The sequence below is a fragment of the Aplysia californica genome, unplaced genomic scaffold (genome assembly GCF_000002075.1).
Source record: "Aplysia californica isolate F4 #8 unplaced genomic scaffold, AplCal3.0 scaffold00254, whole genome shotgun sequence".
Classification (NCBI taxonomy): domain Eukaryota; kingdom Metazoa; phylum Mollusca; class Gastropoda; order Aplysiida; family Aplysiidae; genus Aplysia; species Aplysia californica.
The window spans coordinates 483,742-498,356 of NW_004797524.1; the positions used below are offsets into that span (position 1 = coordinate 483,742).

Below are 14,615 nucleotides of genomic sequence, written 5' to 3' on the forward strand. Positions count from 1 at the left end.
TGTGTGTGTGTGTGTGTGTGTTTGATTGCTTGTCTCTGTCAGTGAGTCTGAGGGTGTGAGGTGGTGGGGTAAGCTCCGATTTCGTCAGCCAGTATACATAACTCGCATCAAAGGAACGTTACCATTGAGGATGATTGGTGGGTGCTCTGGTGTGGTTTGCTCCTTCTTTCGTAGCAAACATCCGTCCTTGTCTTTTGTATTTGTTACATTCTTGCAAAACTTCTAATCTCTAGCACTTCTGAGACCTTATTGTGTTGCAAGTGCCGTAAAACACTTACTTAAACTAAACGAACGTTACCTTACTTTACTTACTTGTATTACAGCCCCTAAGCGGCAGACGCCCGAGCTGCCCAGGTGTAAACCGCTGTCACGTGACCCGAGGCTCCGCCCACCAGTGAACCACATGGCTAACACCTATTGGCGCTACCACGACCCTCATTTCTGGCTGAATCAGTCCACTCTACCTGCTGATGCCAATGTGCACAAATACAACTGGTTCAGTATGTACCCCTGGGCCTATCTTCTTCTTCTTCTTTTCCTTCTCCTTCTCCTTCTCCTTCTCCTTCTCCTTCTTCTTCTTCTTCTTCTTCTTCTTCTTCTTCTTCTTCTTCTTCTTCTTCTCGGGTGTAAAGAACAAAACAAACGAAAGCTACATTAGAATTAAAAAACTCCCGTCAATCTGATGGTCATGTTGTGCACAAACTATCCAGTCCGCTGTGGTTCATTTGAGACTACTGCACACTGCACAGCGTTCTCTCCATTGGTGCAGCATTATTATTGCCATTAATATTATTATCTGTGCCCTGGGAGATAAATGAAGCGGGTATAGTAAGCATACTGCAGGATAAGGTGGCTGTTCTGTGACCCCTATCCACATTGGCATTGTCATAGGGATGTTTCTCCACACCAAAAGAGAGATACTTAATAAACACCCCCTACCCAACCGCGCCTAGTTTGGACCTTCAGTGGGACGTAATAATTTAACTTGGTTATTATTGTTTGGGTTCGTTTCCAATAACTTGAGTCTTGAGTCGATATTTAGGGAGTCTCACCTCTTAAAAATACAGTACTGTGGTTACTTAGTTTGTTATTAGTAACCCCTAAGAGCAAAAAAGCGCTGCGGAATACAAACGTATTCAAAATACAGTTGAATCCCATGTAACCGCCACTTGTATAAGGCAATCACCTGTACAAACGGCTACTTCCTGCTTCCCTTCTTGCTTTAAAAAAACAACAAAAACATACATGTCTAAGACGACATTCTCCTCGACATTGGATGGTCGTCTTAGACAAGTTTAACTGCACTAACATTAAATACTTGTACTTGCTCCTGTTACAGAGCGTGAGATGGAATCCGTAAACAAAGAAAACAAGTGGAAAAACGAAATGAGGATACGCGAGTGCTATGACCAGCTCAAAAGAGACGAGAAACGACAACAGCTCAGTGCAGAATTACAAGAAATGCAAAGAGCGCTGAAGGAACAGCAAAAGAAAGCGTCGTTTAATAACCCTCTGGATACAAGGAAATTGTTGATGGAATCCGGTTCCATCGAGTACAAGCCGTCAAATTCTGTCACGCCCAAGACCCCAAGCACGCCAGCGTCACCGCCTGGGGAGATAGAAGAGGATGAACCTGTTGTAGAACACTAAGAAGAACCACAGTTTTTGTTTTAAAATGTGATAATCTTTTGGCGTTTGGTCATGTAGTACATCGACATGCGACCACCAATGGTGTTTGGTCATGCCGTGCAGTACATAAAAATGTGACCATTAATGACGTTTGATCAAGCAGTTATACATTTTTAAAAAAGACAATCAGTGGCATTTGGTTTTGTAGTACTAGTACTAGTACATCAAAATAAGATCGCCAATGGCCTTTGATTATGCAGTACATCAAAATGAAACCAACTTGGCGTTTGAGCGCGTTCACACATCATCAATATTATTGCAACAGTCAGTGAAGCTTCAATATGTACATTGTACATATTATACGTTTTATTGTAACAATCAGTGGCGTTTGAACATGTATTTACATCATAAGTATACACAGTCATTGAAACTTGAATGTGCACGTAGGCCTATATCATAATTGTACCCGCCAATGGCGGAGAGTGAAGGCATACGGCATCAATCATGAACATGTATAACATGCCGTCTGACAACAACCGGACGCAACAGATTAAAGGGACATAACCATAAAATTCTGATCTTGCTTGAAATTTTCGTGCATTACATCCTCAACTCCCTCTCTCTCACCAAACACTGTTATGTAGATCTAACTTGATTCTTATTCTGATGGTTAAGCATACTATTGACTTAACATCCATTTTAGTACTGAGACCTTTCTCTCTCTCTCTCTCTCTCTCTCTCTCTCTCTCTCTCTCTCTCTCTCTCTGTCTCTCTCTCTTTCTTTACTGCCATCTGCGGTGTTGTGGTAGGCACTCCTCCTTTGCATGTATTAGACAGCTGTACAACCAGTAAGACAACCCTTCCGTGGATCCTGGAGAGGAGGGATCGAGGAGCAGCCATGGCATTGTACCTTCTGCGATGATACCTATTTTCCAACCAAGTAACCAGTAATGTATGAGACACGAATTCCATTCCCTAGTAGGAAGAATTCCGCTTGAACATTGCGTCCCTCTCCTCGACAGCCCAGGTTGGCCCTGACAGTGGCAGGGTTGGAGCAGCCCGCCTCCTAAATGACCTAAAAGGTGTCAATGGAGTTGTAAAACTTCGGAAATTACATACTCTCTCTCTCTCTCTCTCTCTCTCTCTCTCTCTCTCTCTCTCTCTCTCTCTCTCTCTCTTTCTCTCTTTGTATCTCTGTATCTCTCTTTGTCTATCTGTCTGTCTGTCTGCCCCCCCCCCCCTCTCTCTCTCCCTCTTTCTTTCTTTGTATACGGTGGCGTCGGTGGCCAGTGGTTAGGCTACCGGACCCGTAATCTTGAGATTGCGGGTTCGGGGCTTTGAGCATCAGCTCGGTCTTATGTTGTGTCCTTGGGAAAAGCAGTTTACATGAAATTCCCATTTGGCTCGGTCCTTTCGAAGATGGACGTTAAACTGGGAGGTCCCGCCTCTTAAATAACCTAATAATAGTGTTGATAGGGGCGTTAAACCGATACTATTTCCCATCATTTTCTCTTTGCCTCTTTCTCTTCCTTTCCCGCTCTCTGTGCAAAGTACTATCTAGGCTGGTACATGCGTGTTATTGTGCTTGGCTATGAAGCAAATGGCCTAGGTTCAAATTCCCAATGGATCGTTCTTGAACTACAGATGTTTGGGATGTGTTGTAAGGTTGTCCAACTAACGTCTGTGGTGTAATGTTCAGACACTTTGCTGTCGCACGAAGGAGACCCAAGTTCGAATCCTGAGCGGGGCAAATTTTTTTATCGAGTGTCTCGGTCTTTCTTCTGATATGTTGTTACTTCTCAGCCCAGGTTGGTCCTGGCAGGCAGGGTCAGAAGCCCGTCTCCTAAATAATCTAAATAGTAGGAAAAACGCCTAACCTACATGAGAAAAAAAGGTTGCCCATCTACTTGTATTTGGATCTGTTCTATTGGATAAGAACAATGGATTGGAGGCCCCGTTTCATAACCGTACAGTGTTGAAAGATCTGTTAAACCCATACCACCTTCTTTCAGTATCTATTACTGTTATTCTTTAAGCTTTAGTAAGAGTTTTACGCCACTTGCAACACAATAAGATCATATAAGGGTCGAAAATTGGAGGTGTTACAAGAGAGTAACAAACACAAAAAGAAGGAGAGATAAGGACGATAGATGTTTGATAGGAAAGAAGGAGCAAACCCCACCAGAGCACCCGCCAACCACCCACTACTGTTATTCACGAGGGCATCATATTGTTGAGCTTGCACAAGAGTGCTTTCTGCACTAATGGCATTTTTTAAAAATCGCGATTACACAATGGGGCTATCTTAATAGGGAGTATAATTGACAGAGAGGGAGGAACATGTGCCAAAATAAAGCCCCACTTTGGAAAAGCTGCTTCCATATCTTTGAATAGGATTTGGAAGACCAGAGATATCTGACTTCGAACAAACCTGAGGATTTTCAATTCAAATGTGAAGTCAGTCCTGTTGTATGGATGTGAGACATGGAACGCATCACCAGACTTGCATGAAGAGAATCCAGGTTTTCTTGAACAAGTGTCTAAGAAAGTTACCGAGGATCAGCAGATGAACAGACGAGACAGGGTCACCAAGGAGGAAGTATTTTTTAGGAAAACAAGACAGATCCCAGTCGGAGATGAGGTAGGAAGAAGGCGGAGGCGATGGATTGGACACACTCTCTGGAAGTCAGGCAGCTGCATAACAAAGAAAGTGTTGGATTGGAATCCACAGGGTAAAAGATCAAAGGGAAGACAGCGTGGAACCTTGTGAAGAATCACAGAAATTGATGTACAGAAAAGTGGGAAGACATGGAATAACATCAAGAGGCTAGCCCAGGAAAGAAAAAGGTGGAAAGAGTTTGTTCGTGGCTTATACCCTGGCGCAAGGTGAGAAAGGCAATGATGACGACACAATGGGGCATGTTTACATTTCACATTCTTGTCATGATGTGACTCCCTACGATCATTTAGCATCCCCCCTCCCCCCCCCCCCCCAAAAAATAAAGATAAAAAAAATAACAAACAATAAACAACCCCAACACACACGCACACACATACACACACAAAACAAGACAATAAGCTCTGACAAATGAGACGGCAGAAGATGGCAAGATAAGCAGGGATTCAGACAGACATTCAAAAAGAAAAGCGTCTTATCTTTTATGAAGATAAGACCTGGTTGTAGATTACTTAAATCTTAAACTTTCTTCAAGAAAAAATTAATGCAGACACATAAGTTTTAATCAATATAATATTTATTTCAGCATGGTAACAAGATAAGGCTTCACTGAAAAGATTGTAAAAAATATCTACCGAATTGACAGGTGAAAAATGTTGATTGTCAGACTACCACTCACAGTGATACAGCAAGTTAGTACACTCATCATACTAGATTCTAAGCATTTTTCATTTTGAAGTAGGCCTATCATCTCACACAAACAAAAGTGAAGATGTTCATGTACATTTCTGCTATGTTATAATGTTTTGATTGAAAAAAGTCGATCACTGATAGCACACTTTCTCAGGATGATAAAATACACAACCTATTTCTTTGGAGCCCAATAATGCTACGGTAAAAATCTCTTTTTGGAATTCTAGGGCCCAAAATATAATTTATCAAATATGTGGAAATAAGATGGTGACAAATTACATTTGAAGGAAGTTACAATTACGGGGACAAAGTCAAAACCAAAGATTGTTGCCTTGAATGAAGGAAATAATAGTAGTTGGGTTTTTTTGTTTCTTTTTACAAGAGCTGGAGACCTCTAGGTAAAATAGAACCTAGCTCTTAGGCAATCCAACATTTCAGTGTAAGGGTGCTATCAGTTTAACCATTTGACTTGGTGCTCAAAATCATGGTACAGAAAAAGTTAATACGACCATTGGCTCTGTCCAGTGAACACACCAGGTGTTTATTTGTTATTTCATAATTCACCACCCTTTGGTTGAACAGAAAAAAAATGACCACAAATGAGGCCAATCGTTAAAGCCACTTTGATAATGTGAGGGAATGTAAACAAATTTAATAAAAGTGAACAGATAAAAATTGTGCAAGTCGTAATATAAGTTAGTTAAAGCATCAAATAAAAATTGAAGTAATCATATAGTGTTCACGCAAAGCAAACAAAGAAAGGCATGAAAGACAGTGAAAATTTCAAACAATATCGAAACCATAAAACACACTTGATAATACTGATTTGTGAAATAATATAATAATAAATGAAGGCCAGTAATACTGAAGCGTTCCTCTCAAGTGAATAAAAAGCAATGTGGAGATTAGATTAAACCATTGGTATGTAGAATGGAACTCGGATTCAACGAGGTCGCCGGGCCTGACCTAAAATCTCGTTGAATCCGAGTGTTCGTTATAGCAAAAACAAGGTTATGTGTAGATAATCACACAGGCACTGAGCAAGTAATGTATAAAGAGAAGTCACAAGTAGTGCCTGAAATGCCTGCATATTATGAGCTGTGTAAGAAAACGACCCGATTCGTTCAAATCCACACGCCTATGTCATCTCGATTGCTTACCAAAAAGTTGTGTTGCTGTGTGGAGCCTAGCATAGGGCAACTTTTGATTCCATAGACCAGCGCACAATTCATTACGTAGATCTATGTCAAGACTAGTTTTTATCATTGTAATAATGATCAGTTGCCAAGGGGAAAAGACAGACTGACATGTTTGTATCTGCGACATTCAACGCCCGCAAAGCTAGTGCCCCCCCCCCCCCCCTCCCGACACGCACACACAGCCATACGTGTGCAAGCCGCCCATCCGACCCCGACACACTACAGAGTAGACACGTGCGCGTGCCAACCATGCATGTGTTGCTATGAAAAAAAAGGCTGCTGATTGGTCGTATGCAATCGTCTAAGTGAATAATGGTTCACAATGCAGGTGCAATTGATGGTTTCCGGGAATAGATAAAGTTTGTTCTGGGAGAAAAATGAGCAAAGCCACGTCTGCGGGGGCTGTTCACCCTGAAAGCGACCTCGTTGAATCCGAGCCCGCTGATTTAAGTGCTCATTGAATCCGGGTTATTTCTATTGATTTTAAAGGAAAAAAAAAAACGGGGAATCTATCTCATCTCGTTGAATCCGAGTTCTCGCTGAATCCTAGCTCGTTGAATCCGAGTTCCACTGTAATACTTAAAGCATAAATGTTTTTGTTTTTCAAACTGTAAAAGCAGGAGCTATAATCAGCAAAGTATTTTATTTTATTTTGTTATGATAATGCAGTTTCCGTGAGATGACACTTGACATCTTATATTTTTTAGACGACAGAAAACTTTTTGTGTGTGCCACTCCTCCACCCATCCACAACCCCTTATATCACCACCAATCCTTGTTTTCCGCAATATTATTTGATTGCAAGATTCAAAATGAAATTATTATATCATGATTGAGGAAACACATTTTCAAAAGCAAAGGAACTGGATGGAAGCAAGGAAAAAATACACAAAATTCTTATTCTCCAAGCATCTAATCAAATTTCAGATTCTGGACTCTTTGCTTATACAGTTTTGTGCAATTATCAAATGTCAAACTTCCATCAAGACGGCTTTTGTTTACTGAAGAATTCAGGTATCCTGCTATATTATACACTGCAAAACTCAAGCAAGAATAAAACCACTCAAAGAAAATGCCCACAACCCACAAAATATTCATTACATTACATGGCACACATCTAGAAAGAATAGAATAGAACCCAACCCAAGAGAGGAGACACCTAGATTTATATAAAAAAATCTTTGTCCTGAACACCATTTTCCAGGTATTAATTATTCTCAGACTCCTTAAACTTTCACTTCAGAGTAATTCTTATCCTCTTACAGAAAGAAAAAGAATAATTAAATGCAATGACAAGAAAGGGTAAACAAAATGAAATCATTTCAGATTCTAGAGTTTTCTTCAACAAAACAGAGACCCACTCTGAAGGCATAGTAAAGAAAAAGACAATTATTTTATAGTACGAACAAATTAATTCTAATGCAGTTTTGTTATTCCAATGACTATGTGAGAGAAGAATTGGCGTATCAGTGCTTGTTTTCCAAAAATTAGGTGAAAGTAAAAAACTAATACAAATAACATATATAATTATTATGTGACTAGCAAAAAACCTAGCAGATTTAAATGATATATGCCGTTAGACAAGCAGGGAGTGAACTGTGTACTGCTAATGTGCTTTATTCTCTTTCTCTTGGATAAAATAAATACAACAAAAATTATTTCACTAACAATCATTCTGATCATTGCAGCGTTTATTTAGTAATATGTAATACTGTTATAAAAATGTAAATGCTTTTATTCATTAAAAATATTGCAACTTTCAATAGTAATGGTGCAGTGGTATTACTATTGTGCAAAATTTACTACTAATAAAGATTGTACATTCATTTCTGAGCCAATTTTTTTTTAAGCTGGTGAGAAGTCCGGTCTTGTTTAAGATTCCTGTTCCAACACAAAATAGCCTCTATAGCGACCAAAGCTGATGTAACTCTACAGGCTGAGATGTCTCCTCTTCGTTGATGTGTAAAGCATCACAGAAATCTTGACGGAAACCAGTCTGCCTGGATTCTTAAGACTTGGTGTCTGCTCCGAATTTTTCCACCCAAGCTTTCCTCCAGCGTTGCTCTTTCACGTTAAACTCGCCCCAGTTACCTGGAAGAAGAAAAAGCACCACAACAAACCCCACTTATTTGCAATAGATTTTTTATCTATAACTTATATAACTATAACTATAAGCAGAGTATGTGATGGCTCATTTTGTGATAACAGGACAGAGTAGTGGAACAGAGAGAGACAGAGAGTGAAAGAGAGAGAGAGATAGAAAGAATGAGAGAGAGAGAGAGAGAGAGAGAGAGAGAGAGAGAGAGAGAGAGAGAGAGAGAGAGAGAGAGAGAGAGAGAGAGAGAGAGAGAGAGAAAGAGAAACAGAGAGAGAGAGAGAGAGAGAGAGAGACAGAGAGAGAGAGACAGAGACAGAGACAGAGAGACAGACAGACAGAGAGAGACAGACAGACAGACAGACAGACAGACAGACAGACAGACAGACAGACAGGCAGGCAGACAGGCAGGCAGACAGACAGACAGACAGACAGACAGACAGACAGACAGACAGACAGACAGACAGACAGACAGACTGACAGACAGACACACAGACAGACAGATAGATAGAGACAACCCTTCGTACACAGACGTGGCAGAATGTGACTCCCCTTGAGAGAAAGCTCTATGGCAGTCTCTCAGATTTGAAGCAGACTGCACAGTCTGTGCGTGACATCAGACTAACTGTCTAGCTGCTGTCATTGAGAATGAGGAAGAAGAAGACAGAGACAGAGAAAGAGAGACCGGATGAGAAAAAAGAGATTGGCAGTGAAATGAAAAGGGGGATGGGAGGGGGGGGGGGGGAGGGAGAGATCTTAACAAAAATAGAGAAAAAAGGGAATTTGAATAAAAAATGACAGGCTACAATAAGTCGTCAACAGTCAATGACCAAATCAAACTGACCCAACAAGGAATTTTTTTCACGACAGCTTATCACTACATAAACTGGTGTAAATGAAACAATAACTTTTTGTTATCACAAAGAAATCATCAACATCTGAGCCAGGTAAAGACATGAAATTAGGTAGCTTTTTTTTTTTTTAGTTTCTTCAAAAGTAATAAATGACCTGGGTTATGATCACAGCATGTAGATGATACTGCTCAAATGATTTAGGATGAGAGGTGAAACAGAAGGAAGGATAGACAGAAACGGGAGGATAAAGAGACAGAACGACAACAACAATACACAATGCACATACTAAGCCAGTCTCGCTTCATCTTGAACATTTGCTTTTCCAAGTCCTTCTGGTTGTCCCAGACAGCCATATTGTGGTTATCCTTGTATTCGCTGACAGTATCACTGTTGCTGTACCCCGGCATGGTGGAGATGCGCAGGAAGCGGGAAAGCTCGGTGTAGTCGTCGACCGGTGGAGTAAAGGGGGGAACTTCCAGCATACACAACGGCCTTGCTGGGGTCCTCATGGTCTTGGACCCTCCTGGGGTCTGTGGGTGACACAACAAAACAACAAAAACAAATCTATTACCAACATGTTACAAAAAGCATACTATTATCAAAGATAGTATACCCTACGTAGGGTATATAGTATCTTTGCTATTATCTAACATCCAAAAAAGGTCAGTTTTTAAGATGTCAGGCATTCCTTTCCAGTGAAATGCGGCATTCCTTTCCAGTGAAATGCGGCATTCCTTTCACATTTGATCATATTTACACTATTTTTCCTGAGACGTACATTAACTGCGCACACTGGTATAAAAAATAAATAAACCACCTTGCACTGAAAATTTCATGTAGGCCCTACTGTCGTCATTATGCCACAAGAGTATAATGTCACTTCTTTTGAGAACAAACAATCAACGTATGAAATTCAACTTCCTGATAGCAAAATTTGTAAAATCCTTACAATGTTAGTGTAATCTAATAGAGGTATAAAATTTTTTGTACTCACATCTTCATATAGGCCTACATTGTATCAAGTGAACACAAATATCGCTATCACAGATTGATGGAGGAGCAAAAAAACAATGAGATAATGAAACAAAATATTTTTAACGTATGGTTAGTTACAAAAAAAAAACAATCTTTAACGATTAATAGGGATATTTTCTTTCATCCTTTGTACACACACAAAAAAACTATTTTTAAATACACCGATGAAAAAAAATGCATCTCCTTAATAAAGCTAGATATAATATGCCAGAACAAAATGAAACATTTCTCATCAAAGCGCAAATACAACAAAACGGAGAAATGTAGCCAACATTCTCATAAATGAATATGTGCATGAATAGTGAGTTTCACAGAGAAATATAATCAAGGCAACAAAAATTCAGCTATTGATAACATCAATAAGAAAAGTAAAAGGTTGAGTAGGGTTTTTTAAAATGAAGCCACAAGAAAGATCAATAGGCCTACCAAAACAAAATGTTTGAATGCAAATGAAACAACTCCATAGTTTCACAATTTTAACTCTAAACTTCACCAAATTCAAAATAGGGTAACGACTTTCCAACTGTCCATTGTTTTTGCCACGTTTTCTTCTCTCAGCCCCATCTGAAGTATCACTCCTAGTCGGATCTCTCATTCCAACAAGTCTTTGTTCTTGTGCTATAAATTCCTGTCGCTCTTTCCTTTTCATTTCCTTTCTGGCCTCCTCCAAGCATTTTCGATTGTATTCAGCTTCCTTTTCTAATTCAGGTCTGCCATATAAAATTTGCTCATGCATCCGGAAAGGACACTGTCCATTCTTGCATTGTCCAGGAAAACATCCCCCTGGACACACAGGACGAGGGGGGCAACCAGTTTTTGTTGAGCAATAGATTCTTGGATGTTTTAGGTGGGAGGAACACCTACAATCCTTCATGGTTCAAGAGCACAAAAAAAAAGAGAAAGATCAGGTCTCGCACACAGTAGCTTAGATTTTTACAGTGTTATTCACATTTAATTAGTAAAAAATGTATCTAATATATTCATCACTCTTCTTACCTAATAATTACATAAGGTAGGCCTACTGTGTTGATACAAAGCAATTTCCAGATGTAAGTAGGCCTACTGTCAACCTATTCTAATGGCTGTATAAGACAACCAACTGTACAAACAGCCACTTCCCATCCCCCCCCCCCTCTTGTGCTTTTATTTACATTATAATGACACTGTGTAAAACATTTGTCTAAGATGGCCAGTTTTCTCCACAATAACAGATGGCTGTCTTTGACAATATGTTGGGGGGGGGGGGGGGGTTTGGAAGTGTTTTACGGCACACGCAACTACATAAGGTCATATGAGTGAGCGCTTGGGACACATTAAACATTTTCAGTTGGTAGGAAATTTTTAATTTTGTCCGGGTGGTGACTGAAGCCTACTCTTATCAATTTTGAACTAGGGAATCTTTAATGTGCGCAACTTGTACTCCAAGATTTTCCGCCCTTATCCGAGAAGGCTAGGTGTTAGATCTTATTTACCATAAGACCTGGGGTGTAGCTGAAAGATAGCAAAAAGAAAAAGCCAAGGAGTAGCAGTAGAAGGCTGCAGAAAGATTCAGGAGCTCAGAGGAGGGGGGCAAAGGATGTGAGGGGGTGGGGACAGAAGAAAGTGGAGACGAAAGCAAATAAAAGAACATTGTTAAAGAGCAGGAAAGGAGGAGGACAGGAAAAACTTTAGAGAAGAAAATTTGCCATCGCTGTCCCGATACGAACCTGGGACCTATTGAAAGAGAGGCGAACATCATAATCTCTTGACCTTGAGAGCCCCTTGACAATATCTACTGTAGTTTAGGAAAAGTAAATAAGTTGCCATTTTTCTCTCCTTGAGGAAAGTTGTTGGTGGGTGTATTTGGCTTTTCTTTTGAAGTGTCTGTGATGTTTTTATTCAATCTAAACTCTCCCTTTAATTCTAAAATGATAAGAGTTGGGTACAAAAGCAGATCTATACTAGCATATTTAGCATGGAGCATAGAAATGTTACGTGACAGTTACGACTACTAGATCACGTCTACTGCCGAAAGGGGCGTCAATATCTTTCTTTGCTCAAAATCAAAATCATTTAATGACCTTAAATTGCACCTTCTATGTGCAAAAATACAAGAAAAGGAATGATAAGATTATTGCATAAGATTACACGAGTCTAAACAAGAAGGTTCAATCATATTGCTTGATCATTTCCTCGCATGATCTTGAAATGTTAAATATTACTGGTGGGTGGAAAAGAGGCTGAGTGTACAGCTAATGGCAAAAGTCAATGCGGTCATGTAACTCCTATTTGAATAGAATCCCCATACAGACCAAGCCAATGCAAATACATACTACTTAGTACATCTGCCTTGTTAATTAGTCGTTAACAATTTTTTTGAATGAGAATTGATCGGTCATTTGGTCTGACCTGTTCCTGGACATTAATCAGACCTTTCTCTGTGGAGTAAGCTTACGTACACTCCATGTAGGCCTACTTGTGCGGCATTGCGGTGAAGTCCGACACTCATCAAAATAATCAAATCAAAGACACCAACCTTTTTCCACCCGTTGGGCAATTTTTATTACTATTTTTAAAGTTATTTAAAAATTGTTTAATCTTTTTTTTTTTTTTTGGGGGGGGGGGGGAGACAAACACAAAAACATAGAAAAAAGGCAAAAGATGTATAATTTGCAGTTTTCAAAGACACTTTACTAACAGATTTTGAAGTCACCAAACTTTGGCAGGCAGTAATAATTTCTTGTTATGACTGTGAAACCAGGACTAGATCTCCACAGCCCCTTCAATCACAAATATCTTGACTAGCCTGCCTCTATTCATAAAAATGAAAGATGGGTATTTTTTTCATCAAAAGGATATGATGAACAGGCTTGAAGATTAAATCAATTTATAACTCCATTGACAAGCATGTATAATTTTATTATGCCTGCATGGATGAATTTTATTGCAGTTTTAAAGGATCTCTGCATACTTGAACACCCAACATGAACTGAAAAAACGGTTCAGTCGCCTCTTAGATGTTCAAGGAGTTAACTTCATATCATATAAAAGACCCCTGCAAGAGGAATAGGAACAAATCATATTCTTATTATTATGTAACAAATTGGCCGGGACACCAAGACTAATATATTAGGCTAACTAAAATTAAGTAGGCCTTACTTACCTCAGCTTAGACTTTTTAAAAATAATTTTTATACATGAATAATTCAGGCCTTCGAGTAACGCCTGTCCTGGGAGATGAGTCCAGGCGCAACAATTTGATGCAAATGTAACATTCAGAAAGATCTATTAACTTCCCGGCGCTCTTTGGAAATTCTTCCCCGTTCCATTGGCAGCCATTCTGAAACTGATAATTTGCCATGTAAACGTGAAGACTGGGTGTGTTTTTTTAATTGTCATTTTAGCATGTAAATGGTCAGTCTAGCCATCATATTAGGAATAAGTACGGCTAGACTGTACGGCAGTCTAGCCGTACTTATTCTAAATACGATGGCTAGATTGACCATTTAAAAAAAATAGGCTTACTGAATTGTAAATATAAATTTTTAGTGTGCAGTACCTAAAGTATTTGTATTTAAGACGAAACCAGGTGCCGTAATGACAGTGCATGTATTTTAAACCTCCTGTTTTCTAATGTTAATTGGGCCTAAGATAAGTTATACGGCTAGACTGGCAGTCTAGCCGTACTTAAGTACGGGTAGACAGCCAGGCTAGCCATACTTAAGGACGGCTAGACTGTCAGGCTAGCCGTACTTAATATTGATGGCTGAATTGTAAATGAAATTTTTAGTTTGCTATGCCTAATTTATTTGTATTTCAGACAAAACCAAAAGGTGCCTTACTGGCTTGCATGTATTTGAACCTGAATAATTGCTAGATATAGATCTAATGAGACCTGTGTACTTAACAGGCTTGCGTCGATAGGGCCAAACTTAGATCTAAGTACGGCTAGACTGGCAGTCTAGCCGTACTTAAGTATGGCTAGCCACTTCTTCGTAAAATTGCTGACCGAAGGGTGACCTTTCTTTCACGTTATAAGACATTAATCAGCCATTTATAGATCGCATAGGGTCATTTGCAGTTCAGAGATGTTTTTCTCTCTTTTTGTGTGGCAATTCCTCCCAACTCCAGTCTCTCTTGTCACCAGTTCGACAACAACTTTCTGCTTTCGGTAGGCCTATAAATACTACAATTCGCAGCACTTACTTGATCGTCTGGATTATTATTATTAGTCTAGAGAGTAGACTAAACACAAGGTAGAATCACACATGCGATACTTAACTCAATATAAATCTCTACCAGTGCTCTCAAAAGAAACTTACATTCACTGTCGGTGCCGATGTCATGTTCTCTTCTGTTGCAACTGTTACTGTGTTACTTCAGCTTGGGCAAGCCTTGGCCGACATTGATGATGAGATTTATGTCAACGGAAGTTTACAACTTGTTGTAACCAA

At 39.6% G+C, this 14,615-nt stretch overlaps 2 protein-coding genes across 3 annotated transcripts in view; one reads left to right on the forward strand and one right to left on the reverse strand.

Moving 5' to 3' along the window:
• Positions 1–2,198, forward strand: part of LOC101854805 — a 4,002-nt gene extending 1,804 nt beyond the window's left edge. Inside the window, exons 4-5 of the mRNA XM_005100636.3 lie at positions 324–500; positions 1,340–2,198. Coding sequence (XP_005100693.1) covers positions 324–500; positions 1,340–1,650 — 488 coding nt within the window. The 3' untranslated portion in view covers positions 1,651–2,198. The remainder of the gene's footprint in view (positions 1–323; positions 501–1,339) is intronic.
• Positions 2,199–6,838: 4,640 nt separating this feature from the next.
• LOC101855265 lies at positions 6,839–14,602 on the reverse strand. Of its 2 annotated transcripts, XM_005100638.3 has the most exons (4): positions 14,484–14,602; positions 10,676–11,050; positions 9,434–9,677; positions 6,839–8,289 (listed from the first exon to the last, which is right to left on the reverse strand). In XM_005100638.3, exons 1-4 carry the CDS (start codon positions 14,505–14,507, stop codon positions 8,207–8,209), a joined length of 726 nt encoding a protein of 241 aa, XP_005100695.1. In that variant the 5' UTR covers positions 14,508–14,602; the 3' UTR covers positions 6,839–8,206. The 2 variants fall into 2 exon arrangements, with proteins under 2 accessions (XP_005100695.1, XP_005100696.1); XM_005100639.3 differs by lacking the exon at positions 10,676–11,050 and having other exon boundaries at positions 14,484–14,595.
• Between the last annotated feature and the right edge of the window lie 13 nt (positions 14,603–14,615).